The sequence below is a fragment of the Plectrocnemia conspersa genome, unplaced genomic scaffold, assembly GCF_051122295.1.
Source record: "Plectrocnemia conspersa isolate PC_06_02 unplaced genomic scaffold, ASM5112229v1 ptg000001l, whole genome shotgun sequence".
NCBI classification, from domain to species: Eukaryota; Metazoa; Arthropoda; class Insecta; order Trichoptera; family Polycentropodidae; genus Plectrocnemia; species Plectrocnemia conspersa.
The window spans coordinates 24,980,446-25,008,172 of record NW_028277165.1 but is presented as its reverse complement, the minus strand read 5'-3'; the positions used below and the strand labels follow the sequence as shown (position 1 = coordinate 25,008,172).

Sequence of the window (27,727 nt, the reverse complement as noted above, 5' to 3'; positions counted from 1 at the left end):
TTGAGAAATTTCATAAAAAAATTATGGGCAAAATAAAAAGATTCAGATAACACAATTGTAAACCCAAAATAAGACAGAGAAAAATTGCAGATGAAATAAAATACGCCTTCTATCGGTAGATTCAGTTAAAAAAAAGTGTAATTGAACGACATGAGAACGTTTATTTGCATAAACTGCAAAAGTCAGCGATAGAATTATTCGTGAAAATTTTTGCCCTCAAAGATCTTCCTACATTTTTTAGGGTAATAAAATTACACGTGTATCGTGTTTTATTTGTAATAGAGCTGTGTGTCAAATGCATAGTTAAGATTTTTTAAATTTATTAATTTTGTATGTTATTAGATGTTGAAAAAATGTAAAAATATATATTGTGTTTTATTAGCCGCAAGATTACTATTGAGAAGCCGCGCGTGCTTGACGTATTGTATTCTCAATTAAAAATCTTTCGGTTTCTCGACACTTAATAAGTGAAACACAGAATTCGCGAACGTGTGTAGGGGGCGAAGAGGGGACTGACGGCGTCCGCTTCGGTGCGCGTCGGGAGTGCGTTCGCGAACGCGCGTTGTTGTTCGCGGGCGTTCGTTCGGCGTTGGCGGTTGTGGGCGGTCGGCGAGCGTCGGGCGGCGGACGGTCGGGCGGGTCGCCCGCGGCATGTACGCCAAGGGCAAGGGCTCCGCCGTGCCGTCGGACGCGCAGGCGCGCGAGAAGCTCGCGCTCTACGTGTACGAATACCTGCTGCACGTGGGCGCGCAGAAGGCGGCGCAGACCTTCCTCTCGGAGATCCGCTGGGAGAAGAATATCACGTTGGGCGAGCCCCCCGGCTTTCTGCACTCGTGGTGGTGCGTGTTCTGGGACCTGTACTGCGCGGCGCCCGAGCGGCGAGACACGTGCGAGCACTCCTCCGAGGCCAAGGCCTTCCACGATTACGGCTTCGTCAACTCTGGCTATGGCGTCAACGGCATCGGTCACGCGGCTGGCCCCGCGCAGCCTAATGACGCGGGCATGGGCGGCGGCGGCATGCCCCCAGGCTTCTTCCCCAACTCGCCGCTGCGGCCGTCGCCTCCGGCGCACGGACCCGCTCCCGGCCAGCCCAGTCCGCAGCTGCTCGGCGGCCCCCAGCCCTTCATGGGCCCCTGGTACCCGCCGGGGCCCGGTCCGCGCCCTTCCGTGCGCATGCCGATGCCCAATGACTTCAACGGCCCTCCGGGTGAGTTTCCGCATCCTCGTCCCCGTCCTCGTATCCACCTCGAAACTACTCTACTAACGTAAACTCTAATGTCGCAGGCCAACCGATGATGGGCAATAGCATGGAGCGCGGTGGACCCCCGGGCATGATGAACCCGCGCATGAATCCTCCCAGGGGACCCGGAATGGGACCCATGAGCCCCGGAGGATACGGCCCCGCCATGAGAGGTCCTCCTCCGCAGGGACCGGGTGAGTTACCCCATTATTTTTATAACTTTAATTGTAACAACTCTCAAAAAACACCCACTTATATTTTTAGAATATCTAGAATAAAATAATAATTTATAAACTAATTTTTGCAAGTGTCAAATGTTAGTTTGCAACGACACATTTATGAAACGGATTGCTTAACTACCGCTCAACATGTTAAAATTGTTCTAATGCTCTACAGAAATATAGTGAAAAAAATTCAATAGCCAGTGCATTATTGTGGCAATCGTTCAGCTGAGAATATTGCTGCCGTAAGTAAAAATGTGGCTAAAGACCCGGAATTATCGATTAGTCGGCGTTCGCAGGCGCATTTTGAAATTTACGCAGATTGGGTGTTAGAGCAGCAGCAAGTTTTGTTTTCAAACAAATTTTCAATGAAAATCTTCTCTAATGAAGCACATATCTGCCTCTCTGGGTGTGTTAACCCTTTGCACGCGAATTTTATCCACCTAATAATTTAATAATTAAGTCTAATAATTTAAATATTTGTAGGTATTTGGAAAAATGTTGCTCAAATTTGTTTTCTTGAACATGTTTCACAAAACCAGACAATTTCTCTTTTTCAAAGTTGTTACAAATAGCACAATCCTTTGAAGAACCTTCCAGCTTCGCTATGAAGTGTGGTCTCCTATCAAGGCCTTCCTCTTTTTCTAAATTGACGACCATCTGTTGCATTTCTAACTAAATCTAAGATTAACTGTTTTTTTTTTTAAGTTTTTGTGTTTTATTCAAATATGTAAAATTAACACAAAAAGCAAAATCACACATTCATTCTATGTCATTAAATCATCTCTAAAAACAATTTGATATCATTTTTTAAATCATACATCGGTTTTAACATTTTACGGTGACTTAACCATCGAACTTCGGTATTTAAAATAACCACCATATTAACTTTGCATATCTATTTAAAATTCTATACATTGATGTTGATTTGCAACAAATTAAATGGTCAATTAAAATCAACTGGATCAGAATTTTATTAACAGTCAGTTTGAGAGCTTATTATTCATAATTGAGAAAGATGGTAAGTATAGGTTTCCTCTCCTACTATTATCTGTAAAGCACACAATATGGATATACGTTCTATATACTTAAAAAATATCTCGCTCGCACCAAAACTGTTTACAGGTTAGGTGCGAGCATAGGTCAGAACGTTGAACACCTCATGAATAACTCAACGAATCTATTTTATGTATGTAGGACGCGAAGGTATTCAGAGCAACGAACAAAGCGAGAATAACGACAGATCGGCAATGTTGCGAGCCCAACCAAACAGTTTAGCCCTATTGTTATTTATTTTCAAGTTAGTGCGCAAAAACATCATTTAATACATAATCATAATGTGCTCCTAAATTTCTGCCTTGTGCTTGGTTGTTCTCAGCGAACGCTCAATCACAGGGCAGAAATTTAAGAGCACATTATGATAATGCATTAAACGATGTTATTGCGCATTGACTCTTGAAAATAAATAGATAATAATAATGAACTGGCAACATACGAATGACAGATCGATCAGTTGTACCAATCTTCAGCGTTACAGCAATAACAATACTATACGATAACACTATTACCAACTGAAAAAAATTATGATGAATCTGACCATCTCAAAATAATTCTTACCATTTAATATAAACTCCGACCTTTTACTAAAATTTCTGACCACAACCGTGTTAAAATTTTGACCTAAAAAATACGAGTATAAAAATTGACAATTTTGATTATCAGTGTGACAACATTTGATGTTTCTAATATTTTTGCATACAAATTTTCCTGATGTAAAATGCTATGAGAAACAATGATTTCTCATACTGAAGCCTGCAACATATCCTTGGTTAAAAGTCCTGACACTCCAAATTTCATACTAGATATGGTTTTTGCTTTGCTGTTGATATACTCACAATCTTTTCTTTTGGGATATTAAATCGGCACAAAACAGTTTTTAATTCTTCATAAATATCTACTCCGGTTGTTTTTCTTTTCACTGGAACCAAAGATGCTAGTTATTCGATTAAATTATAAATGGAATCCTTTCCTCTCAAAAAAATCATTGCGTTGTGTCATTAATGTCAGGACTTTTATTCAAAGTTAGAGATATCCACTCCAGTTTCGAGAATCGCTCCTTCAAATTTAATTCTATTTCATTTGAGAGATCGTCAATTGTTCTTGCAATTGTAAACTGGGATTTTTGAGTTTGTTTATTTTTTGTCTGGGAAAACAACATCTGTTACGGATTCTAAACATTCTTTTTTTAATTCTCCGTCAGAAAATGGTTTCATTATCTTTGCTAAAATTTGACTTTCACAAACTGTCATATCAAGCGATGATGAGGCCACCTTAATAATATTTCGTTGTTGCTTCAGACTTTTTTACAATTCATTTAATGTCTTTCTGCAATTGTATTTCTTTAAATAATAAAGAATCTTTAGTTTTGTATGGACGCTAACATATCAAACAAACAGAATTGTTTTTTATATACATACAAAAAATAGTTGTATGTCCATATTACGAGGATTAAACGATATGAATAGTAAATAACTATAAATAAATGTAAGACGTACGAACTGCGTGAAAGTAATGCATAATGGCTAATTTTTATACTGAACACGTTATGGTATGCCAGCGATTTTGATGTTTATTGTTATTTATACTTTTAAAAAGTCTCAGTTGGCCGCCCGGTTTGCTCATCACTGACCTAGTACATTGCAAATATTTTTAGATGCAGTAGTAGCTATCTTTTTGACTCGAATTGTGAGAATAATTGTTACAACTGCTTGACATTTTTTTTTATTAACGATGGTTGCCAAAATCTGATATATTGGCTTTTGCTACTTTGACGAGAATTGCCAAATCTGATGTCATCTATGAAGAAAAAAATCAGATACATTTTAATGGTCCGTATTTGCTTCAGGGGTAAATAACATTTATGTAGTACATGGGTCAGCAACATTTTTAGTCATGGCCCATAATTAGTTTTTTGTTTTATTTACTGGGGCCGCACATAATAGGGATTTTAACCAGTTGATCACGATCAACTAGTAAATCGCAAGATACAATCTGATCAATTCCATTGGATGATTATTACCATATAAAATGTGGACAAATAAAAATCAGGGCATCGAACAATTATTTTTTTCGTTCCAGTTCAATTAAAAATATATATATCGGTGTGGAATAAATATCGGTATTTGGTTCAGCTCCGAGTGATTATTTTTCAAATGTTTTTATTTGTATTAAAAATTAATTTTCTACCATATTTTAAAACATTTTATTACTGATACAATATTATTAATATAAATAATGAATTAAAGGTATAATAATTAGAACCATAAGTAAATTCGTATATTCATGTATAAAGTATGTAAGATTTTTAGGTATATTTATTTATAATTTACTAATAAGAGTAGAAATTTTTAGGAGTTTCTCATTAAAATCCACTGATTTTGCTCAAGAAAATTAATCACAAAAAAAAATCTTTGATAACAATTAATTTTGTACAAGAAAATTTTAAGGATTTTCCCTTTGAAAAGAGATAATTTTGCTTAATAGCCACTAGCAGTGGAACATCGTTAGATTGTTCTATTTGGGAGTTTTTAGTAAGGCAAACGGGAGAGAATTAAAAGTATAGATTGCAATAGAACTATATATATTTTATTAATTTGACACTAATTATGTTTTTCATGTAGGCATGCCTCCAGGAATGGGTATGGCGCCCAGAGCTGCGTGGCAAGGAGGAGCCGGCGGATCCATCAACTACTCGTCAAGCTCGCCCGGTACCTACGGCGGCCCTCCAGGCTCGAACGGACCGCCCGGACCCGGCACGCCCATCATGCCCAGCCCCCAAGATTCGAGTAATTCCGGTATTTATACTTCTTAGCATCAGCCCGATCGCGCCGCGCGCCCGCTTTGGCACTAGAGAGGCACCGATGCTCGCCCTCCGTCGGGCGAGTCTCGTCCGCGTCCGACTCGCAATCCCACCGAAAGGTTTTTCTCTCTCGCTCCGAAGTCCGCGTCGAAATCACCCTCGTTAGTTTCATAGCGTGTGTACGTACGAATCGCTACGACGCATAATAAACCGACGAAACCTTTTGGTCAGGTGGCGAAGGGATGTACACTCTGATGAAGCCGGTGGGCGGAGCAGGGGGTCTCGGGGCCGAATTTCCGCTGGGAGGGGCCGATCACGCGCCTCCGCCGCCCTCGCAAGAAGGTCAGCAAGATGTTAATGTAAAATATGAATAAAGTGATTTTTTTTACGCTTTTTTTCTATTATTTTTGCAAAAGTGACGTTTTTATATTTTTATTTGCCGTTATCTTTTTTTTTTAATCTATCGGTGTTTCTCGACTGCCCGTGTGTTTGTTTCGATTTTCATTTTCGTTTTGCGACGAATCCGAACGGATGGTTTGTCTTTAAAACACTGAAATGCGGCATAAAAGTTTGTGGACCACGCCTTTAATTCCTAATTTGCCTCTCCTACCTTTTTGCTTTAATATAACCCTTTTACTACCATACTTTTTGCATGTGATGTGTGAAAAAACAGTCGTTTTTGCGAACTACTGCTCCTTATTACCACCTCTAGAAGCTAGTGATGATTACACATTCATAAACAACATATATGATGCATATTTTATTTTTAAAATATATCTAATTTATTTTGCTGCAAGTTTTTTTTATGTATGGTTTAGCTGAAATTCTACTCTTATACCAATGATTGTTTTACAACTAATTATTTAATTATTTTAACCCTTAAATGCATTTTATCTATGCAAAGATAGCTTTATCTAATAAAATTTGCATGATGTGAATTTTTGCTTAGCTTACAATATAGTCGATTGATAATATACCATATGAATCATTATTTCATTCGTTAGCGATGAAAAATTGTGTTTCAATTGCAAAACTAATAATATATTAGTTGAAAGCGTTATATAGACATTTAAAAACAAACCTTTATTTTCATAATAATTTTTAAATACATATTTGATAATTCATGCATTTAAGTGAGTGAGACACAAATATTGTTAAATAATAAAATGTAAATATCGCTTACTGTGGAAAGTTCTAACACATAAATTAATACAATTAATTTAATTTGACTATTTAACACAAGAGTTTGAATTTAGCAACAAATTAAATGGTCAGAATTTAAATCAACTTTGAGTCAGAATAAAAATCAAATTTCGGTCAGAATTTTATTAAAAGCCTGATCATAGTTATATTATTCAGGGTCAGAATAAATGTCAAGTGGTAAATATAAAAATAGCATACAGTCAAAATAAACATTCATGTGAATTAAAAAAAAACTAACATTTATAAAAAATATAAATGAGCAATAAATTATTAATTTTAGAAATATTTTATAAAATATCTCGCTTGCACCAAAACTGTTGGACAGGTTATGTGCGTTGGTTAGAACATTGAACACCCCATGAATAACTCAATGAATCTATTTAATTGTATGTAGGACGTGAAGGTATTGAGAGCGATGAACGAAGCAGGAATAACGACAGCAGCGGCGGAGAGCACTCTTAGCTTGTTGTATTGGCATCTGACAATGTTGCGAGCCCAACCAAACAAGTTGGCCATACTAACAACACAATGATAACACTATTGCCAACTGAAAAAAAATGATTCTGACCATCTGTCAAAATAAGTCTTATCATTTAATATAAATTCTGACCATCTAATATTTATTCTGGTTGATGGATATTTATTCTGACCACAACTGTGTTAAAATTCTGACCCGAAAAATTCAAGCCTTTGAATTTGCTACTGTATGAGTTTCAACTAACAAAACACTCAAATCCGGACTAATATAATCTGTTTAAAAAACATTTTTTGAAACATTGCATCATTCTTAAATTTTATAGCCTCTTGCTTTTATTTATAGGGTTATTGTAAGTAACATGCGTGCTTTCAAATTTAAGCTATACCGCTATCGAAGTAATACAATAGTAATCAATGATATTTTAGTAAGATGCAGTGATTGTTTAATTAACGCTAGATTTACGATACCCATCAGATTGATGGGTGTCTGATTTTATTTATATCAGACAGTATTTTTCTGGATGTTTTATGACTATTTGATCAATGCAAATATATTAACACTATTTTTATTTTTGAAAATCTGGTCACTATATACCCATTTTTTATAACACCCGTCAAATTAACAGGTTTAGTGTTAATAAAACCCATTAAGCAAGTGATATTTATATTCATTTTAGTAGCAACATTTGCTCATTGAGTCATGACATTTTTCTCATTTTTTTTTGAGATATTCTTGATCCTAATTGTTGGCCACCGAATTATTGGTTTCTTAGTCTGCAAACTTTTGTGTCGGATTTTTTATGCTCCGCGACAGTGCTTTTCAATTGGTTCTCGTTTCCAGGTCTGGGAGGAGTGGACGGGATGAAGTCTTCTCCCGGCGGAGTCGGTGGCGGGGGCGGCGTAGGAGGCGGTCCTTCGACGCCTCGAGAAGATTCCGCTTCCGGCATGGCAGATTACAATCTTGGTAATTTCTTGTTATAATCTGATTAATGTAATTATTTTTTTTTACTTTCTTATTGTTTATATACAAGTTATGGAGTCGGCCACGACGGCCGGCCGACGTACAGGCGGGAAGGTTGAATGTGTTGTTGGCGATTTTCTTTTTTAGGCGGCTTCGGGGGACCGAGCGGAGATCAGAACGATCAGACTGAGTCGGCTGCGATTTTGAAAATAAAAGAGAGCATGCAGGAAGAGGCGAAACGCTTCGAGAAAGATTCGGATCACCCCGATTACTTTATGCAGTAGCTCTTCGTCGTCGGCTCGAATCGACGGGGAACATCTCCATTTATATCCGACGTTATCTCTTGACAAAATTTAATTCCGAAACTGGTATCGTAACGTTCTTTATATACCGGACGTGAGGTGTTTTTATATATATCGATATGACGATTGCTTAGTTGACTACTTTTTAGATCGGTAGTAATGAAATTTTTTTTTATTTAAAAAAAAATATTTTTTTAATCTGTTTCAAATAAAATTGTGTTTTATTTATTCCGATACTAATTTATATAAATTATTAATACAGACTTATTTTATTTACACTGATGCAAATTACCGATACATAAGTCCAATCAGTGATTTAATTGTTTATCGTATTTTATTCGGACACCTTAGTCTTATAATTTGAATAATTTGTGTATACTAGATCTCATGGGAATATTGTTATTTAAATGGTTTATAATTTGACAGATCTGAACGTTATCGTTGTGAGTTTTTGTATATGTGGCAAATCAATGCTTAGTTCCTCTCGTTTTTAGATTATCGACTAATTTGTATTTATCGCAGCGGCTCGATCGTTTCGCTCGAATGTACGCATGCGTTTTAACGACGTAGCCCCCGAATCGACGCACCGTTGTATTTTTTCTCTTGTGTAAATTTATCTTATATATTATATTTATTGCGATGTTGCGAATTTTGTGTATCGGTGATTGGCCTGCACTTAAAATATGGGGAATTTTTAATTATTATTATTGTGTCAAATATAATATAATGTTTATTATATACATATGCATATATGATAAATATTTAATAGAGGTATTATTATTAGTTTTTAAACGTAATCTTTGTGTTAGTGATTTATTTCCTACGATACGTTTAGATTATGAAGTATTCTTTTATGTTGTAAATTTTTTGTATAATTGGATTTATTTATGTATACAAAAGTGAGTATACAGAGAGACTTAGTTAATTCTGATTGTTGACCAACTTATTTCAGCGCATTTCTAATACGCATTATTTTTTCGAGTTAACTTTTCTGTATATATATTTATATATTATCGTGTGTACTAGTGTACGTGTGCTAGCGGACGAACGATAGCGAAAATGTAATGTAATCTGTATTTCGAATTCTGTGATTTACTTATTTTCAGTATATATTTTTTTCTTTCTATCGATTGAAAAACAAATTGACTCTAAATTGTTACAAAAAAATAGATAACATTCCTCGTTTTTATGTCGCTAATGTTACATATTACATTTGATTTTGAGCATGAAACTTTCGATTCAAAACCAACGAGCCGATAATACATTTTTTTTGTATAGTGAAAATATATGTAATTATTCTTTCTTTTATTACTTAAGGCTGTTTTAACTTATCGGTGACTGAGTAATATCATTTATTGTTATACTTTTATTATTTATAAGTTTCAATATCAACACTTAGAAACAATGATGATCAAAAAAAATTAATTACTTTTTTATTTATCCAAAATTAAATCGTGCTTTTGTATGTTTTTTTTATTTAAAAAATATTATAACCGTATCTTGCCTGATCAAGAATAATGTTATAGTTAATATATCAATTTTTATAGAAAATTTTGTGAGTGGGAGTTCTAGAATGCCATATTGAATCTTTAATAGATTGTTTGCGAAAGCAAGGTGAGACTATGCAACTGATAAATTTATAATAAAAAAGCAGGAAAATAATTATTATACTTGGATGTTTATTTTATTATTATTATTTTTTTGTAATTTATTAGAGTATGTTTCTGAAATTTAAATCGGATTGTATGTGTAATCAACAATAATAAAATTGTATGTGAGATTTTAAAATCGTTGCAAAGTGCTAAAAAGATTGTCCGTTTTTTTGATTAAATTGTATAAACACTTCTATCTTACTTTTTTATTTTACCCACATAAAAGATTTTGGACATTTTACCCTTATACGTTGCAAGAAACTAATACTGTGTCGTTGCATACCATTGAGCAACAGAATGATGTGAAACTTTTGCCATAAGAATGACGTAAATAGGTAAGTAAATTCATCTGAAAGTTACGTTAAAACTTCTATTTAAATTGTTTGCTTTATTTAAGTGTTGACGCTAAAAGAGCTGTTAAGTTAACAGTTGATTGTACAAAATATATACAGAAAAATGCAGGTGTCGTAGCGCCTCACAGCTGTGAAGATCGGTCTTTGATTTCTCGTCTGGCTGCTGAGTCGAATTGGCGTCTAGTCTACCAGATCAAAGGTCTTTGTCAAACGAGTTCAGTAGTAATCGGTGATTCCTGATGTGTAAGTATTACATCCTCTACGTCGGGCCTTTGAACAAGCTGGACAAAAGGGAATGATGTAGATTTAAAGCCAATCGCATTAGTTTTTCTATCCTTTAGTGAAAATTTCAAGATAGCTGTCTGGTGTGAGGCCATTATTGTTAACCGATTATTTGATGTGAGGCCATTATTGTTTTTTATAGACGTGCTTATGAAGAAAAGGGATTAAAGCGTAATGATAATTGAAGACCTTCGGAGATGTTTTGCTATTGAGGGTTACTGTAAATGGCTAGTAACATTCTTGGAAAAAATCATAGATAACAAATAACGGTCTAAATGCTGCTATTGCAGTTCATTCGTGGATATTTAGAATTGCATATTATTTTTCTGCGCAGTTATTTCTAAATGATATAATTTGATTCTAATAGGGTCACTAGTTATTTAAGACATTTGTGAGGATATGAAGAGGAACATTAATATGAAACGTGTTTCAAATAAAAATTAATTCTAATTAAAAATAATGGGTGTTATTGATTGAAATTAATTAGTAATGTAATCTTGAGTTAACAGAAAAAGGGAATTGATAAAATCAATGCGTCACAGAGGCAGATATTATCCAAGCAAAAGCAGTGGATGTTATTGCACAATGTCGCAAAAGTAGAATATAAAACAACCCGTTATCAAAAGTCAAAATTAATAAAAAGCGAGCTGCTAGAGTCATCGTAGCATAATCATTGAATTATGAATTCAACATAGCTTACCTTACAAATTATAATAATAGGAGTAAAAATGATGTAGTCAGGAAAACGTTTAAAACTTTAATTATTAACATAAAAAAGGGGAAGGCAAAATTTGAAATTCGGTTAATTGAAATTAGCCAACTTTTGTTTCTCTCAGAAAAAGCTGAAATGACGTACTTAATCAAAGAAAATCCAAAAAAACAGTGTATTCTAATATGTAGATATATATTTTTACCAGTGAAAATATAATTTATCTGGCAGGTACTAGTAAAATTATATGATTTAGACTTTTCTATACGTAGTCATAGCTCATAGGTATATATACATTTACATACTTGTCATTATTTATTTAAATGCAAAGTATAAATGTTATAGTGAATGTATATTTTACAGTAAAGTTATATTTCACTAGTGAAGTCTAAATATATTTTCGCTATTTGATTTGATTGCCGCAATGCTGATTGAGAAAATTATTTGAAAATACAATAATTTATTTTGAGCCAAATATTTGAAGTATGTATTATATTAATAAAGTCGATTTAAAAAGAACAATGAGAAGCCATATATTTTTTAGGCTGGCAGCACTGATTGTAATCTGTCAAATGCGCAGCCGCGCCCGTCGCCGGCGTTCTAGCCGTCGTTTGGTTTCCCATGTTTTTCTAAACTCCGCCAGTAAAAAATTGCGCATCGCATAACTTCAAATAGTTGAACCAAGGCTTTTTCCATAGCGTGTGACTATTTATGGTGTCGATCGCCGACTATATTCACTTCCTTCCTGCGCTAATAAAAGTCAATTAAAATGTCGGTGAGCGAGAAGGTGTCCTTAACGGACGCTCTCAGCAACGTCGACGTGCTAGACGAGCTCATGCTTCCAGGTAATTAAGTTAAATTTGTCACAGTAACAAACATCTCATGCTTCAATGACGTTACTGTACATTACCACAGATGAACAACCATGCATCGAAGCTCAGCCCATATCGATCTTGTATCAGGCTAATTTTGATACTAATTTTGAAGACCGCAACGGATTCGTGACGGGTATCGCTAAATACATTGAAGAGGCTACAGTTCATGCTAATTTGGTATGTTAGTTTATGATTCAACGATTGTTTTATGAGTAATATAATTTGATTCGGATTATTTTAGAATCAATTATTAGAGGAGGGTAACTCGATGGCTGTGATGCTCTACACTTGGCGTTGTTGCTCGCGTGCAATACCTCAACCGCGCAGCAACGAACAACCGAATCGCGTCGAAATCTACGAGCGGACCGTAGAAGTGTTAGCTCCGGAAGTTCGTAAACTGTTGGCGTTCATGTATTTTCAGGTGTGTGGTATATGTATAAATTATAATCAATATCAGAAACAAATGTTTCAATTCATTTTTCATTGATTTTTGTAGAGGAAAGCTATTGAACGTTTTTCGGCTGAAGTTCGCCGTCTTTGTCACGCCGAAAAAAGAAGAGATTTCGTATCGGAAGCGTATTTATTGACACTCGGACGCTTCGTTAACATGTTTGCGGTTTTAGATGAACTTAAAAATATGAAATCGTCTGTTAAGAATGACTATTCGACATATCGCAGGTTTGTATTATTAAAATTATAGAGGAGTGGGGGAAGAATTTAACCATGAATCACTTATGTACGACATATATCCCAAAACACATTCTATGATTCGCCACTGCTGTAGGTGAAAAAATACGCTAAAAATTCTTGAACTAAAAGGGTAACAGAAAAATATAATTGACCATGTGCTAAATTAATATATTATATAGATAAAATTTAAGAACCGTGCCATATTTCAAATGCATAGGGATCGAAGAGAATTTAATTCCTGTAATGCTCACTTGTTGGAACGCAATTGGAGTCTGATCGGAATGCAATAAGACGTGAAAAGAAAGGAGGATTATTTTTCAATTAAAATAAACTTTATGGTTCAGTGATTATTTCAGACAGGAAATTTCCTGACATAAAATTTACAGACAAGAAATTTCCGGACACGGAAATTATTCCAAATAACATTTTTGCGGACACTGATTATTCCAGACAATATTCCGGTCAAAAAATATTTTTAAAATTATATTAAAAAAATATGATGTCAATATTTAGATTGTATTCAATGTAAAAAAAATTTAAATTTTTTTTTTCACACTTTGTAAACTATTTTTGTTTTATCATTTTATTGTTTGAACAAATTTCATTTATCGAATTGTTTGTTAAAATCTTAAGTTTTAACCTTTTGCGGTCGGAAAATTTCGCCATACAGTCTGCAAACCAGTCGGAAGCAATTTTGCGCAATTTGAAAATCATTTTTAAAAAAACAAATTTTGTATTTTTTATGTTATTTTAGTCATTAATTTTGTAATATGTAGAACTATACGTAGTATACGTATAAATTCCACAAGGTTTAAAAACATTTTTTTGACAAAAAAATAGATAATAGATAAATAGAAAAAAATAAAACACAAAACATTATATTAAAAAAAAAAATATTTTATTCAACATTATTCACTTAACAATTATCAACAATTAAATGGTTTTATTTATAAAGATTTTTAAAGTTAAAAAAATAAAATTACACCTAACTATATTTTTACACAGTGAATACGTCCCACAAAAAACTGTGTAAAAAAATTCATAGAAAAATTAATAATAAAAAAACAAATAAATTTAAAAAATATTTTTATAAAAATATTATACATAGGTATTTTAATTAAGGAAAAATAATACAATAGTAAATTTTTTAAGCAAAACACTCGAAACCCAGTGTTCCAATTCAAATTAAAAATAAGCAAACCGAAAATGAATGAACCACAGTCATATTTATTATCAGAAAAGAATTGGCATCGTTAAAATAAACATCACTCATTGAAAGATAAACACATCCATTACCACAGTAATTATTAACTTTTTGTTATTGATTAATGCGTATATTATATTTTCTTATACACTATCACATATGAAATGCCGTTACATTTTACATCCGATCGCAAAGGGTTAAATTCCCCTTATGATAATGCAATGTAAAATAAGTGTACACAATATTTAAATAAACAATAACGTGAAACCATATCTTCTTGATAATAAAACGCGTAAAAACAGATTTGATAAATTTGTGAAAAAAACGATGAGTTACAAAGCAACACGTGTGTATAATTTGTATTAAAAATATTACATAATACGCGAAAATAATAATATATAGATAAAAGCAGATCATTTAAAGTTATTGCTAGTTTGAATCGATTATTTTGCTGTAAAGTTTTGGGAGCTCTAATTTTTTAAACATAAAACAGATTGTACTGTCCTTTTATTATCGTTTTTAATCCATAAGTCTGCAAACTATCGTTTTTATTTTTTATCGCAGCATCTGCCGTAGGGCATTATTTGAATAACATAACCCAAGAAGATTAAAATATAGGCGTCCACTCTTAACCTCTCTCTCATTCTATTTTTTAACTCGATAATAAAATGTCAATGTATATTATTTATAGAGCTGCTCAGTTCCTCAAAGTGATGTCAGATAGTCAAACGCTTCAAGAGTCGCAAAACTTGTCTATGTTCTTGGCGACTCAAAATAAAATCAGAGACACTGTGAAAGACGTTCTTGAGAAGATTCCAGGTATTTATTTTAAAATTTATATTAATATTAAGTTTTTATTCAATGTTGTTTTTTTGAAAAAGGATACGAGGAACTGATGTGCGACGTTGTCAATATTTGCGTTCAAATGTACGAGACCAAAATGTATTTGACACCTTCAGAAAAGCATATGTTGGTTAAAGTCATGGGTTTTGGCTTGTTCTTGATGGATTCGGATGGATGCAACATTAACAGACTCGATCAGAAGAAAAGGCTCAAGCTCGAAAAGATCGACAGGATCTTCAAGGTACGATTGAGATATTATATTATATTTATTATATTTGTTATAATCTCATTTGCATTATAGAATTTAGAAGTCGTACCTCTGTTCGGAGACATGCAAATCGCACCGTTTAATTATATCAAACGATCAAAGCACTACGATCCGAGCAAGTAAGTTTTAGTAAAAGTTTCTACAGTCATAAATAAAAATATAGATTTAATCTATCAAGAAATGTATGGATAATATTTTATTGTTATCAATAGGTGGCCTTTATCATCGTCCACGGTTCCGCCTAGCCCTCAAGCTGAATTAATGATTCATTTACCGAGAATACGAGAAGATCATCAGAAATACATTGCTGAATTAGCTCGGTACAGTAATGAAGTAAGTAATACTTGAAAAAATACTTAATTGAATTGTATTTTAATATATCTAAAGTTGGTTGATAAGTGATATTTTAATTCTCAAAACATTTTTTCTAGTAATTGTATGTTATTTCAAAGTTTTAGTATGCAAAATAAGTTATTTTATTTATATGTTCAAATTAAAAAATAAATATTTGTACTTCTATTGTGATTTTACAACACATTTTTATATTTAATAATAACACTGTATTTTAAAACAGGTTACAACGACGTATAAAGAATCTGGATCTGACGAGGAAAATGCAAACACGGCAGATTTGGCTCTCCGCGGATTGCAATTGCTCTCCGATTGGGCTTCTGTATTGACTGAGCATTGCTCTTGGAAGCTTTTACATCCAACTGATCACATTCGTAGTCCTGATTGTCCGGCTGAAGCCGAAGAATACGAAAGGGTGTGTTTCTAAAACGATACTTATTAAAATTATCTTTTAAAAATATGTGTATATTTGTGTTTAGGCAACACGTTACAATTATACATCCGAAGAGAAACTCGCTTTGGTGGAGATCATAGCAACGGTTAAAGGATTGCAAGCTCTATTGGCGAGGATGGAGAGCGTCTTCGCTGATGCGGCTCGTCGAAGTGTCTATGCTTCGTTGCAAAAATTTGTGCAGATAACACTACGAGAACCTTTACGGAAAGCAATCAAGAACAAGCGAGATTTGATCAGAAGGTAATTGTCGAATTATTTAATCGTGCATTTATTCCAATGATATGTAAATTCGATTGTATTGCAGTATATTGGTATCGGTGCGTGAAACGTGTGGAGATTGGGCTCGTGGCATCGACCCAGAAGCAGATCCGGCTCTTCGCGGCAAAAAAGACACTCCCGATCGGGAATACAGCGTAAAAATACCGAAGAGAAACGTGGGACCGTCTTCGACTCAATTGTATATGGTGCGAACTCAGCTGGAAGCACTCATTGCTGAAAAATCAGGCGGAAAGAGAACACTCCGCAGAGATTTGGATACCACTACGCTCGGACAGATTGATAACTTTCATAGATCAAGCTTCTTCTGGAACTATTTACTGTCGTTTTCGGAATCGCTGCAGAAGTGTTGCGATTTGTCTCAATTGTGGTACAGGGAATTCTATTTGGAGATGACTATGGGTCGCAGAATAAATGTATGACTTTTGTCTCTAATATCTTAAGATTTAATATTCTATTCTATATGTAAAGCTGATCATTGTATATATTTTTTAGAAATGCACTGTTCGACATCAACACAACGAAGAATGCAGCGATCTCATCACAATGGAGAAGCGAATCCAATTTCCGATTGAAATGTCCATGCCGTGGATCCTCACTGATCATATTCTAAAGACTAAAGAACCCAGCATGATGGAGTATATATAATATAATAAAATAATCATATCTATTATAATTTTTCTAATGTATTTTTTACGCACACAGATATGTACTGTATCCGCTGGATTTATACAACGACAGTGCGCAATATGCTCTAACTGTATTTAGAAAGCAATTCTTGTACGATGAAGTCGAAGCTGAGGTCAATCTGTGCTTCGATCAGTTCGTCTATAAGCTCTCTGAGCAGATTTACGCACATTATAAATTGTTGGCAGCGAGGTGAGACAACGAACAAGATGATCACTTTATGTTGTATTTTTCTATTATGTATGTACATATTTTAGCATTCTGCTGGATAAGAGATATCGCGCCGAATGCGTATCACGGGGAGCTTGGGCATTAGCTCAACCAGCGGCTTCGAGATATGGTGCATTATTGAGGCAGCGTCACGTCGCACTCCTCGGTCGATGTGTCGATTTAGCTCGGTTATTGGCTCAGCGATTGAACGTCGACATGCACCGCTCCGTAGGATACGCCATATCCAAATTCGAAGCAGGAGATATCACCGGTGTTGTTGTAAGATTTTTGATCTTATCCTCGATAGAAAATTCGATCCTTATCTATAATTTTTTTGTACATTTTACAGGAATTGGAAGGATTACTCGCCGTGAATCGATTGTGTCACAAATTGCTTTCGCGCTGGTTGACCCTGGATCCTTGGGACGCGATTTTGAGAGAAGCCGATCATAGTGTGCTGGCTCCGTATGGTCGTATAGCTCTTCACGTATTCTGGGAGTTGAACTACGATTTCTTGCCCAACTATTGTTACAACGCGGCGACGAACAGATTCGTCAAGTGCCGAGGAATACAGTTTGCGCAAGCCGTTCAGAGGGAACGTTTACAGCAGACGTCTTATGCCCATCTCTGGGGATCTAAGCAGTTGAATCTCGCTTATAACACACAATACGCCCAGTTTTCAGGTAAATATACAGCCAATTAACAATCGGAGCTTGTAAAACCTCTTCATTATTTAAATTTACTGTCTTAATTAAACGGAATGCAGTCTCAGATAACCAAAGTAAATTACTATTAGTTCCCTTATTTATCATAGGATTTGGCCCAAATAACTGGCTGTTCCTAAGTGGAATGACTGTACTTTGATTCGATCCAAATTTGAGTATGTTTTGATTTACTTGCTTGTACTTTTAGGTTTTGTTGGACCGCAACATTTGCATGCATTGGTGAGGCTCTTAGGCTATCAAGGAGTAGCAGTTGTACTTGAAGAATTATTGGGCATAGCACGTGGATTGTTGCAAGGCAGTTTGGCTCAATTCGCGAGAGCTCTTGCAGCAGCAATGCCGCCCATTTGTAAACTTCCACGATACGATTACGGATCTCCGGGTATGTATTCATTTTTATTTTTAATAAACAATCACTTAACACTCATTATGTTTATCTTATTAGGTGTTCTCGGATACTATCAAGCGCAATTGCAAGACATTGTCCAGTACGGAGAGGCAAGAACTGAATTGTTCCACGCTCTTCGCGAACTTGGCAACACAATACTGTTTTGCCTTTTGGTGGAACAAGCTCTCGGTTTGGAGGAAATCACCGATCTACTGCACGCCGCTCCATTCCAGAACATCTTGCCAAAGCTGCATTGCAAAGGTTAATATTTAGACATTGTTAATTACTGTGCTTATATTAAATCGACACGTTATCATGACAGAAGGCGAAAAACCGGAAGCTAAGCAGAAAGCGACCGAAGCAAAGTACGCGGCTCTTCAGATCGTACCGAATATAGAAAAGTTCGGAACTGCCAAAGTATGTTACATGCTTAGTTTTCTATAGATTATATAATCAATATTTTATAATGATTATTTTTTTTATAATATAGCAAGCTCGTATTGCTCGGGAGGGAGATCTATTAACTAAAGAGCGTTTGTGTTGTGGTCTTTCGTTGTTTTGCGTCGTTCTTCAACGATTAAAGGCGCTTCTCGTCGGACCTGTTTGGCAGCCACCGCCTCCTCATCATTATCCACCTAACTTCGATGAATGCACCGAATTTCATAGGTATTTATATAACAAAACATGCTATGTGACAAAGTTATGTAGATTGCATAACGTTATTTTCTTATATATATTATGGACTCGAACACTCTGGGTGTCATTGGCAATAAGTTAATCATTTGTCCATCCAAATAATATAAAAAAACAAATTATGAATCCTTAAAGGGAAAGTCAATTTTTGAGGCAAAAATTGACTTTCGGTACTATCTGTATTACAAAATGAAATACCGATAGTTACTGAAAATATTTTTTTTTTCTAAATTCGTACATTTTATTTGTTGAAATCTCAGTGGCTTTGAACTATGAAAACGACGATGTCCATATTGCTTGAATGCAGAAGCATAGAATAAAATGATGCTTATTGTAGGGGATTAACGAAATTAGTTTTATCGGGGTAGGATATCAAAGTAGAAGAATGTTATCCCTTTTACTCCCAGAAGGTTGAATTATCAGTCCACCCAACCTATGCGAAAAATTTCACCAACCGATATACCAGCGCATATTTAAAAAAATAATTTAACAGATTTGATATTTTTGTACAATATGCACGATGTGTCAACAAATGGAATACATTTGCTTTATCTCAGGGGAATTAACGGTGCTTAGCAGTTCCCAGTAATTCTATTATGTAACAGAGAAATAACTGCGCCGCATGCTCTTTTTTATGATAGGGATGGCTGGTGAAGTGAAAACAATGCAGGTATTACATACATATTCTTTCTACTTTTTGTACATTTTTACTTCCATTCAGACATATTTTTACTCAACTAGTAAGAGGTGCTAAATATTAGCAATAAGTTAGTCTCAATAATTGTATTAAAATAAAAAACGTATTTGAAAAATTTGCGTCATGTGTTTTAAAAAAACTCATTGGAAAATAATGCAATATTTTTGCATAGGTTGTACCAGACAATATAATTAAAATAAGTAATAATTAAAATGTGGGGTATTCGAATGCTTTGGTTTTTGCTAAGCAATAAATATGGTGAATCATGCGATGGTACTTGGATTATTGTTATGGTTAATTAATTAAAATAATAATAATCTTAGTATTGAAAATTCCGGTGCTATGCAATTCCTAACTGTAATATATTTTTTTCTAAAAATATTTAAAAAAAAAACAATAATAAAATAATTTATAAGCAATACATGATAAAATAATATAAATATATACCCGAGTATAATATAGTGAAAGCTAAAAACAAAAATAGACAAGCACTCTATAAAGTTCAAGGGACACAGTGACGTCATTGGAGAGGGGGGGGGGCAGATGGTGGCATTTGCACCCCCTTGAATTTGGCCAGAAAAATGCATGTCATTTAATGAAATCAAAATATTAAAAAAATGACGACTGACTGGCAACATTTTTGCTCCCCCCCTCCCTGGAAAAATCTGAAATGAAGTTCCTGATTCTAAACCAAATATTCTCGGGTTATCCTTTTAAGAAAATCTAAAAATCCCGAAAGTATTTTTAAAAATATGTCATTTCAGTGTAATCATATCGGAATACATTTTCACCGGTAGATATATATTTTTCTCACTTATTATTAGTCATAATATTGTTATAAAAAGTTTTAATATGAATGCTAGATAATCGAGCGTTCCCGCTGAGATGCAAGATTTTATTTCTTTTCACTTGGATTGAATTCTTTTGACTGATTGTACGACTGGCTATATATATTTTTCATCTCTTCATTTTTAATTTTCAGATTATGGTCGGCGTTGCAATTTTTGTATTGTATTCCAGTTGGTGATACACAATTTACAGTAGAGTGAGTATTCTTTAAGTATAAACAAATATTTATTCACGTAAAAAACAAATTCAAATCAGTGCTCTGGTTGTTTTAATAATGTATTACTAGTCTCTTAAATTGTGAGTGGTCAATTTACATTGTTGTGTAAAAAAATTATTTATCATCTATAGAGAACTGTTTGGCGAAGGTCTTCACTGGGCCGGATGTACAATTATCGCCTTGCTTGGACAACAGAGACGTTTTGAAGCCTTAGATTTCTGTTATCATATTCTGCGAGTACAGAGAGTCGACGGAAAAGACGAGACTGTGAAAGGGATTGTGAGATTTATTCCAACATTATCAATTATTTTTTTATAAATAAAAAAATTATTCACGCTTCATATGTTTCAGCATTTGAAAAGAATGGTTGACAGAATTCGCCGCTTCCAAGTGTTGAATTCTCAGATATTCGCCGCACTGAATAGACATTTGGAAGGTGCTGGAGGAAGTAACACGGGTGGATCGGTGGAGCATGTTCGATGCTTTCCGCCCCCGCAGCATCCGGCTGCGACGAGGCAATAAAAATACGTTCCTTATAAGATGCATTTAGATACTAGGATTATTCTATAGACTTTCATTATATTGTATGCTGTCACAGTTTTGACAGTTATTTGAATAAGTTTTGTTATGTAGCGACAAAATTGACAAAAAATAATACACGAGTATAATTATTAAGAAAGTATTTATTATTATATAGTCTTGTTTATATACATATATATGTATAAAAATAATAAACATTATGTTCTTTTTTAATATTGTCATATTTATATTTTTTATTGTATGATGCGTATCGATTTTTTACAATTGTATATGTAAAAAAATATGAATTAAATAGTAATATTGGATTTGATTGTTTTATTTATTCCATCACAGTCAGTGTTCTCTTAATTCATATAAAGAAAAAAAATAATGAGATTTTAATGGACAGGGGAGAGATCCTAGAAAATTAACTAATAATGGATTTGCATTTTTTCTGAAAGTAAGTGTACACAGATTAGTCACATGATCACTGAATTTTAAAGCAAATAAAATAAATTTATAAATTGATAAAATAAAAAAATACAAGGATGAAAGCACCGATTATACACTTATATGTATAATCATAGCAATAGTAATAACAAGATACACATAGCACCCCTCATGGTGAACGACTAATTACAGGGTAGAAATTTAAAAGCATGCGATTATCATGCTTAAAAAATTGTTTTTGTACACACCGTTAAAAATAAATGTATATGCATTTTCATACAAAATTTATCAACAGCATTAAAAATATTTAATGGCAAATATTGCCAATAGAAAAATTTAACGAATTTTATAACATATATTTTATTCTTAAAATACATTAATAAATCAGTGCTTTAAAAAATATTGCTTTGTATTGGCTTCATCTATCAGTAGAATAATCACAACATTTTAATATACAATGTTTCTTAACAAAATGTGTGAAAAACTTATTTCAAAAATTTGTATATAATTTTCTCACATTTTCCAATTGAATAAATTCAATCTATTTTCTTACAGACTAAAATGAAAAAGATTCCAATCAGAACGATACTAAATAATTTTAAAATATCAAAGAAAATTCAACTTATAATATTTTTTCCTACCAAAGAAGTCTTTATATGATTATAGGAAACAACAAGTTCACAAAACCAAGTCTAGTGGATCTTATAAGAACTTTTCAACGATAATATCAGTTAGCACGTTCTTGTCTATGATTTCATGTATTGCGGTATATAATCGTCTTTATTAGAACACGATTCATTTTTGTTCAGCAAATGAAATTAGGCTGCATTGACTGTGCTTCGGCAATATATAAAATAGTAAATTCATTGAGAGACATTTTCTGCTTCAGTTTCAGCTTCCGTCGCTTTTTTATTGCGATTCTTCTTTTCACGTTTCATCTTTAAGTGTATAATTTTAATGTGAGTTTGCATAGCCGACTTTTGAGTGAAGCTACGGTTGCATTTTTCGCATTTGAAAGGCTTTTCTCCAGTGTGTGTTCTAATATGATTTGTCACAAGTGCTTTCGTCTGAAACATTACAGCACAATTAACTATAAATAAAATCTTAATAAAACAATAATAACTAGTTATGATTGTGAAGGTTTACTGTATACATATTCAGATAAATTTAAAACAAATAATAACGTACGGAAAATCCTCGTCCACACGTTTCACATATGTGCGCCAACATCGGCTTAACACCTTCGTGTTTGCGCTTCCGATGGTTTCTCAAACCATTCGCTGAAACAAAGCGTGCGGGGCAAGTATCGCAAGCTATCCGAGCGTGCCTCAAATGAAAGTTGTCTACGTGGGCTTTGAGCTGAGATTCTTTTCCAAACTTCTTTTTACACAAGTCGCAAGGAAACCTTTGTGAAAAAATATTCAATGTCAATATTTTTGATTCGTCGTCGATTAGAAATATTTTCTTACTTTAATATGTTTGGATCGATGTGCTTTGAGTTCCTCTTTAAGTGAGCTAACATTATATCTCTAGTTTTAAAGCTAACGTCGCAAACTTCACAATAATAGTTCCTCGCGTTGCTGTGAACAGTTTTGTGGATTACCAACATAGCGTTCGTTTGAAAGTGTTTGCCACATTCTTCACAAGTAAAAGGCATATCACCAGTGTGCCTCCTATAAATATAAGTATCATAAATAAAAGACAGTCGCATAAAATACAGTACTCGATTTACCTCATATGCTTCTGATAAGCACGCTTGTTATTGATAACTTTCGAACAAATATCACATACGCTTGCTTCAGCACTTGCATGCGTTTTTATATGAAGATGGTAAGATTCTTTACCGCTGAAATGATATAAGAAAACGTTATGAATATATATTTATTTAAAATTTAAAGATTTAATATACGCACTCGGATTGATGGTCACAAATACGACACAAGTATATGTTATCGTGTTTCAACAAGTGATCGGCTAGATTGTTCTTGAAATGAAATTGACGGTTACACAAACGGCAAGTGTATCGATGCGTATGAGTTGCGAAATGATTTTTCAATATGCGCTTATCCGAGAACCTTTGATGACATATGGAGCATTCACATATTCCATAGCTCTGCAAGTTAAATATATTATGTGCATAGTTCTAGTGATCATGAAAAAAGTATTTGTTTAACTAAACTGAACAATCCACGGATATATCAGTATTGTAGTTACTTTCAGAAAAAAAAAAAGATAAATATATAATGGGCTGGGAAAAATCAAGACTGGACACTTGAAGATTAAGTCTTGAGTTTTAAAGTGAGTATTAATTCAGAATAAAAAAAAAGTTAAAAAAATAAACAATGACTATTTTATAAATCACCATCGGCTCTTAACCCTTTGAGTAGTGAGTTAATTCATACACATTTGTTGGTTACCTGGGAGTAAGGTTATTTTACGTATTTTTTCATAATTATTTATTATTATTTAATATTGCATTTATAGTATATTATAGAAAAAAATCATTGACTTTAACATTTTATTGCTTTGATTTATTTTACTTCTTTTTTATATTAGTATGTTTTAATAACACTTTTCTATTATTGAATTTCATTAATTTATTTGACATATTATTCGGCCTTTGTGAATTTTTTATATCAAATCAGAGGCTCTCAATATTTTTTATAAAATACATATGTTTATTTATTTCGTACTCTTAAATTTATTGGTATTATTTTCTATAAAAAAAATTATATTAAATCAAATTTAAAAAATATTGTATAAATATAATGTTTTTTATGTATTATTTTGTCATTTATATATGTAAATATATAACTATCTGGGGTACCACAAAACGGTGAAAGATCGACCACTGTATATGCACTTTTTATCTCAGTTACACAAACTGTTGTATTTCATTTATACATAATTGTATAATTTGGATTTAAATTATATTTTAGTTTTAAAATAATTATACCTTATCATGCCTTGCCATGTGATTTTGAAGACTTTCTTCATATGGAAATACTTTAACGCAGTGCTCGCATTTGTATTTTGCTTGACAAAAATCTTCAGCAGTTCTTTTGATGTCCAACTCTTTCAATTGATCTTTCGGTGGAATTTCTATTACTAAAACTTTACTCATGTCTATTGCACTAATGGATGATTTTTTCATCTTTTTCCTCATGTTCCTTTCATTTTCTTCATTTGCCATCCTTTTTCGTTTTTTATCATTAGCGTTAATTTTTTTTCTCTTTCCTTCATCTTTCATTACATTTTCATTAATTTTAACCATAGGATCGGATGCAATAAAATCAGACTCGTCGTTTTCAAAATATACTTCTACAAAACTAGGATTTTGATCAGGAACTTTATCATCATTATCAGAATTATTGTCACTGATATCTTCTATTTTAATATCTACACGAAAATTTGATATTTTAACACTCGGCGATATCGTGGCATCGTCGCAATCTGTGCATGCGTGTAAAACGGTGACACTATCCAACTGTGGAATAGGGTTAGCAGCTTTATATTTTTCCTCTATTATCTCATATTCTTCAATATTGATCTAAAATGATTAACTTGACATATAATGATATTAATATAAAATATATAAATATATATTTACCCTCAAATCTTCAGTGTGCGTGCGTAAAAGTGTATCAATTAACGACGCTCGTTTTTTAAAAGCTTGCATTTGATGAAACAGCATAGAGCATTTCATACATAACCAACTGGATAAAGTTTCGCTTTCGATTACCTATGTTGATTAATCAAATTTATTTAAACACTCGCAGAATCTTATGGAATGAAATTTCTAAATAAAATTACCTTTACATCTGTAAATTTTAAGAAATCGTCTTTTAGAGGCTTTTTATGCAGAGATTGCATCAATTTGTGTGATGTTAAACATCCTCTGCAAAATGGCTCCAATTGTCGTTGTTCAACTTCCATTTTGTTTAATTGATTTAGTTGCTTATATATATTTATAAATGTTAATTTTATTTTGTATAAATTGGATCTAAACTCGTTAGTTGAAAAATCGCCATTGAATTTTACTTGTCAAAATGGATGCGAATTTTGACATTTATATTGAATGTTGCCACATGCAAAAATATACGTTGACAAGATTTTATATGAGAAATAATTAAATGATTCGCCATTTTAAAACCCTTTATCCGCGGCTGGTATTTTGAACGCTATTTCGCATTTTGCAAATACGTTGGGAGCATCTATTTATGTCATAAGTTATTTAATAAATTAAAGTGTTTTCCTACATTAAATCGTACGAAAAAATATATTACAAGTTCAACACATTTAGCTGCCTAATGCATATTGGCGATTTTTTTGATGACTTCTATAGGTGTCATCCGCTGTCAAAGGGTTAAATTAGGCAGTGTAAAAATATTAAGCTCAATACGTGGTTAGGCGGCTTTCATAAATTGTGTCACATGACAGGGGGGAGGTGGCAGTGGAATTGTGACAGTGTGAAAAAAACATGAGTTTGGCGCAATAAAATTATGTGACATATGGGGGGGGGGGGGAATGACTAAAAACCTATGATATAAATTATGGAAGCTGTCTTAGCAAACAAACTAAATTTATCAGCAAGTAAACTAAGGATTGTCATCATATGTTCTCCTATTGTCCTTCTTTGTCCTCCTTGAATAAATAAAAAAATCAAAAACAGCTTTTTTTATTTTTGCGCTCCCGTAACAATTTCTTCTCCTAAAAAAAATCGGATAAAACCCATGAGAAAATTTTTCAAAATGATTTTTTTAGCTCCCGTGCAATCTGTCCTCTTTAATCATTCTCGAACAAAAATTTCTGAAATGCCCTTTATTTTTCATTTCCATTTACAATTTTACTGACCTGTGACATTATTTATGAAAGTCGCACTAAAGCCAAACAGCAAGATGCGCACAATAAAATAATGAAAAAATATATTTAAATTTACCACATTAAACATTGTTTAGTAACATTAAATGTACATAGAAAAGAGAGAGAAAAAATAATTCACCATTGAACTGTCTAATCTGCAGCACGTGTATTAAATTAAAAAATATATTTAACACTTTTTGGGATTAATATCATATTTAAATATCAATTTATTACATTAAATAATGTTATTTACTTCTGAACTAGATACATTTCTATGATGGCCTCAGATCAGATACTTTTCGCTAAGTAGCAAAAGTCGTTATATCCAATTTCAGCAACCATGAGTTAAACAAATGATTTAAATATTTAAATTATTTAATACTTGAATATATAAGCCTAATCTTTCCAATAGTAATGCACAAACAATTCGTTTTATGGAACAATTATTTTATATATTGCTCATTTAAATAGTCCTCAATTTAATCGTGTCATAAGAGTGCGCGCTGTCTAGTAACTTACATGAATAATTATTATAATATATATTAAATAAAAACAAATAATTGATAATATATCAGTTGTAACGCCTTGGGTTTACACATAATAAACTATGGCATTGAATTCACAATATATGTACAATAAATAAAAATATTATACGAAAAAACAGGTATAACCTTGAGAAACGTGTAAATTTGTTCATTATCGTACATTTGATTATTTGCATGTTTTGTAACGTAGGTGGATTATTCGGAATTCCGTGTATATTAATGTATTTTAATTTTTAGCACTTTTTTTAAGACGCAAAACCGACGTACGATGCGACTATTTTATTTGCACCTCTCTGTGTGTTTGACTTATGCAGTTTGTGCACTCAGATGTGTCAATGTTCATAAATTATGTTCAAGTAAGGTGTCTCGAGCGAATGACTAGAAGTGGTCTTTGGAATACAGCCAAGACATTGGCGCTCTGAGATATATTACTTTGAACAAATATAAAAATTGAATATTACCCCTTAACCGTTTCAAACAGATAAAAATAATAAATTTTTATTATTTATAATATGATTAATAACATTATATTTTGAAGCATGTGAATTATTAATTATATATTCAGATAAATTAACTACACAAAACATACATATATGTAAATAAATTATTAATTCATGGAAGATAATATTGATTTATATAAAATATTTTTATATGTTTAATTTAATTT

General features: G+C 33.1%; 3 protein-coding genes across 10 annotated transcripts; 2 read left to right on the top strand and 1 right to left on the bottom strand.

Moving 5' to 3' along the window:
- Positions 1-564: 564 nt before the first annotated feature.
- Positions 565-10,111, top strand: Ssdp (Sequence-specific single-stranded DNA-binding protein). Of its 8 annotated transcripts, none has more exons than XR_015809489.1 (6): positions 565-1,207; positions 1,285-1,434; positions 5,142-5,315; positions 5,552-5,679; positions 7,842-7,964; positions 8,109-10,111. XR_015809489.1 is itself a non-coding variant. In XM_088185371.1 (6 exons), the coding sequence occupies exons 1-6, from the start codon at positions 652-654 to the stop codon at positions 8,243-8,245; spliced, it is 1,251 nt and encodes a 416-aa protein (XP_088041497.1). In that variant the 5' UTR covers positions 565-651; the 3' UTR covers positions 8,246-10,111. The 8 variants fall into 8 exon arrangements, 6 of the variants coding, with proteins under 6 accessions (XP_088041497.1, XP_088041516.1, XP_088041526.1 ...); XR_015809493.1 differs by having other exon boundaries at positions 7,842-7,991; positions 8,109-8,326; XM_088185371.1 differs by having other exon boundaries at positions 5,552-5,662.
- Positions 10,112-11,779: 1,668 nt separating this feature from the next.
- Cyfip (Cytoplasmic FMR1-interacting protein Sra-1) lies at positions 11,780-21,528 on the top strand. The gene is made up of 22 exons (XM_088186364.1): positions 11,780-12,104; positions 12,175-12,311; positions 12,376-12,555; positions 12,631-12,812; positions 14,720-14,847; positions 14,910-15,112; positions 15,173-15,258; positions 15,352-15,472; positions 15,714-15,905; positions 15,970-16,184; positions 16,249-16,636; positions 16,716-16,858; positions 16,926-17,099; positions 17,165-17,396; positions 17,467-17,800; positions 18,030-18,221; positions 18,285-18,488; positions 18,550-18,644; positions 18,718-18,893; positions 20,600-20,662; positions 20,815-20,962; positions 21,035-21,528. The coding sequence occupies exons 1-22, from the start codon at positions 12,029-12,031 to the stop codon at positions 21,203-21,205; spliced, it is 3,840 nt and encodes a 1,279-aa protein (XP_088042490.1). The 5' UTR covers positions 11,780-12,028; the 3' UTR covers positions 21,206-21,528.
- Positions 21,524-25,758, bottom strand: LOC148239352 (uncharacterized). The gene is made up of 8 exons (XM_088186381.1): positions 25,466-25,758; positions 25,263-25,394; positions 24,609-25,202; positions 23,566-23,765; positions 23,385-23,498; positions 23,122-23,325; positions 22,841-23,057; positions 21,524-22,719 (listed from the first exon to the last, which is right to left on the bottom strand). The coding sequence occupies exons 1-8, from the start codon at positions 25,586-25,588 to the stop codon at positions 22,516-22,518; spliced, it is 1,788 nt and encodes a 595-aa protein (XP_088042507.1). The 5' UTR covers positions 25,589-25,758; the 3' UTR covers positions 21,524-22,515.
- Between the last annotated feature and the right edge of the window lie 1,969 nt (positions 25,759-27,727).

What these genes read in the sequence shown, in the direction of transcription:
- Ssdp (XM_088185371.1), top strand. Translation starts at nt 652, where the DNA reads ATGTACGCCAAGGGCAAGGGCTCCGCCGTGCCGTCGGACGCGCAGGCG. An exon ending in TCCTCCTCCGCAGGGACCGG is followed by an intron (nt 1,435 to 5,141) that starts GTGAGTTACCCC and finishes TTTTTCATGTAG; the next exon opens with GCATGCCTCCAGGAATGGGT. An exon ending in CATGGCAGATTACAATCTTG is followed by an intron (nt 7,965 to 8,108) that starts GTAATTTCTTGT and finishes TTTCTTTTTTAG; the next exon opens with GCGGCTTCGGGGGACCGAGC.
- Cyfip (XM_088186364.1), top strand. Translation starts at nt 12,029, where the DNA reads ATGTCGGTGAGCGAGAAGGTGTCCTTAACGGACGCTCTCAGCAACGTC. An exon ending in AGATCGACAGGATCTTCAAG is followed by an intron (nt 15,113 to 15,172) that starts GTACGATTGAGA and finishes TTTGCATTATAG; the next exon opens with AATTTAGAAGTCGTACCTCT. An exon ending in GAGATATCACCGGTGTTGTT is followed by an intron (nt 17,397 to 17,466) that starts GTAAGATTTTTG and finishes TACATTTTACAG; the next exon opens with GAATTGGAAGGATTACTCGC.
- LOC148239352 (XM_088186381.1), bottom strand. Translation starts at nt 25,588, where the DNA reads ATGGAAGTTGAACAACGACAATTGGAGCCATTTTGCAGAGGATGTTTA. An exon ending in TAAAATTTACAGATGTAAAG is followed by an intron (nt 25,395 to 25,465) that starts GTAATTTTATTT and finishes TAATCAACATAG; the next exon opens with GTAATCGAAAGCGAAACTTT. An exon ending in CGTGTGGACGAGGATTTTCC is followed by an intron (nt 22,720 to 22,840) that starts GTACGTTATTAT and finishes GTAATGTTTCAG; the next exon opens with ACGAAAGCACTTGTGACAAA.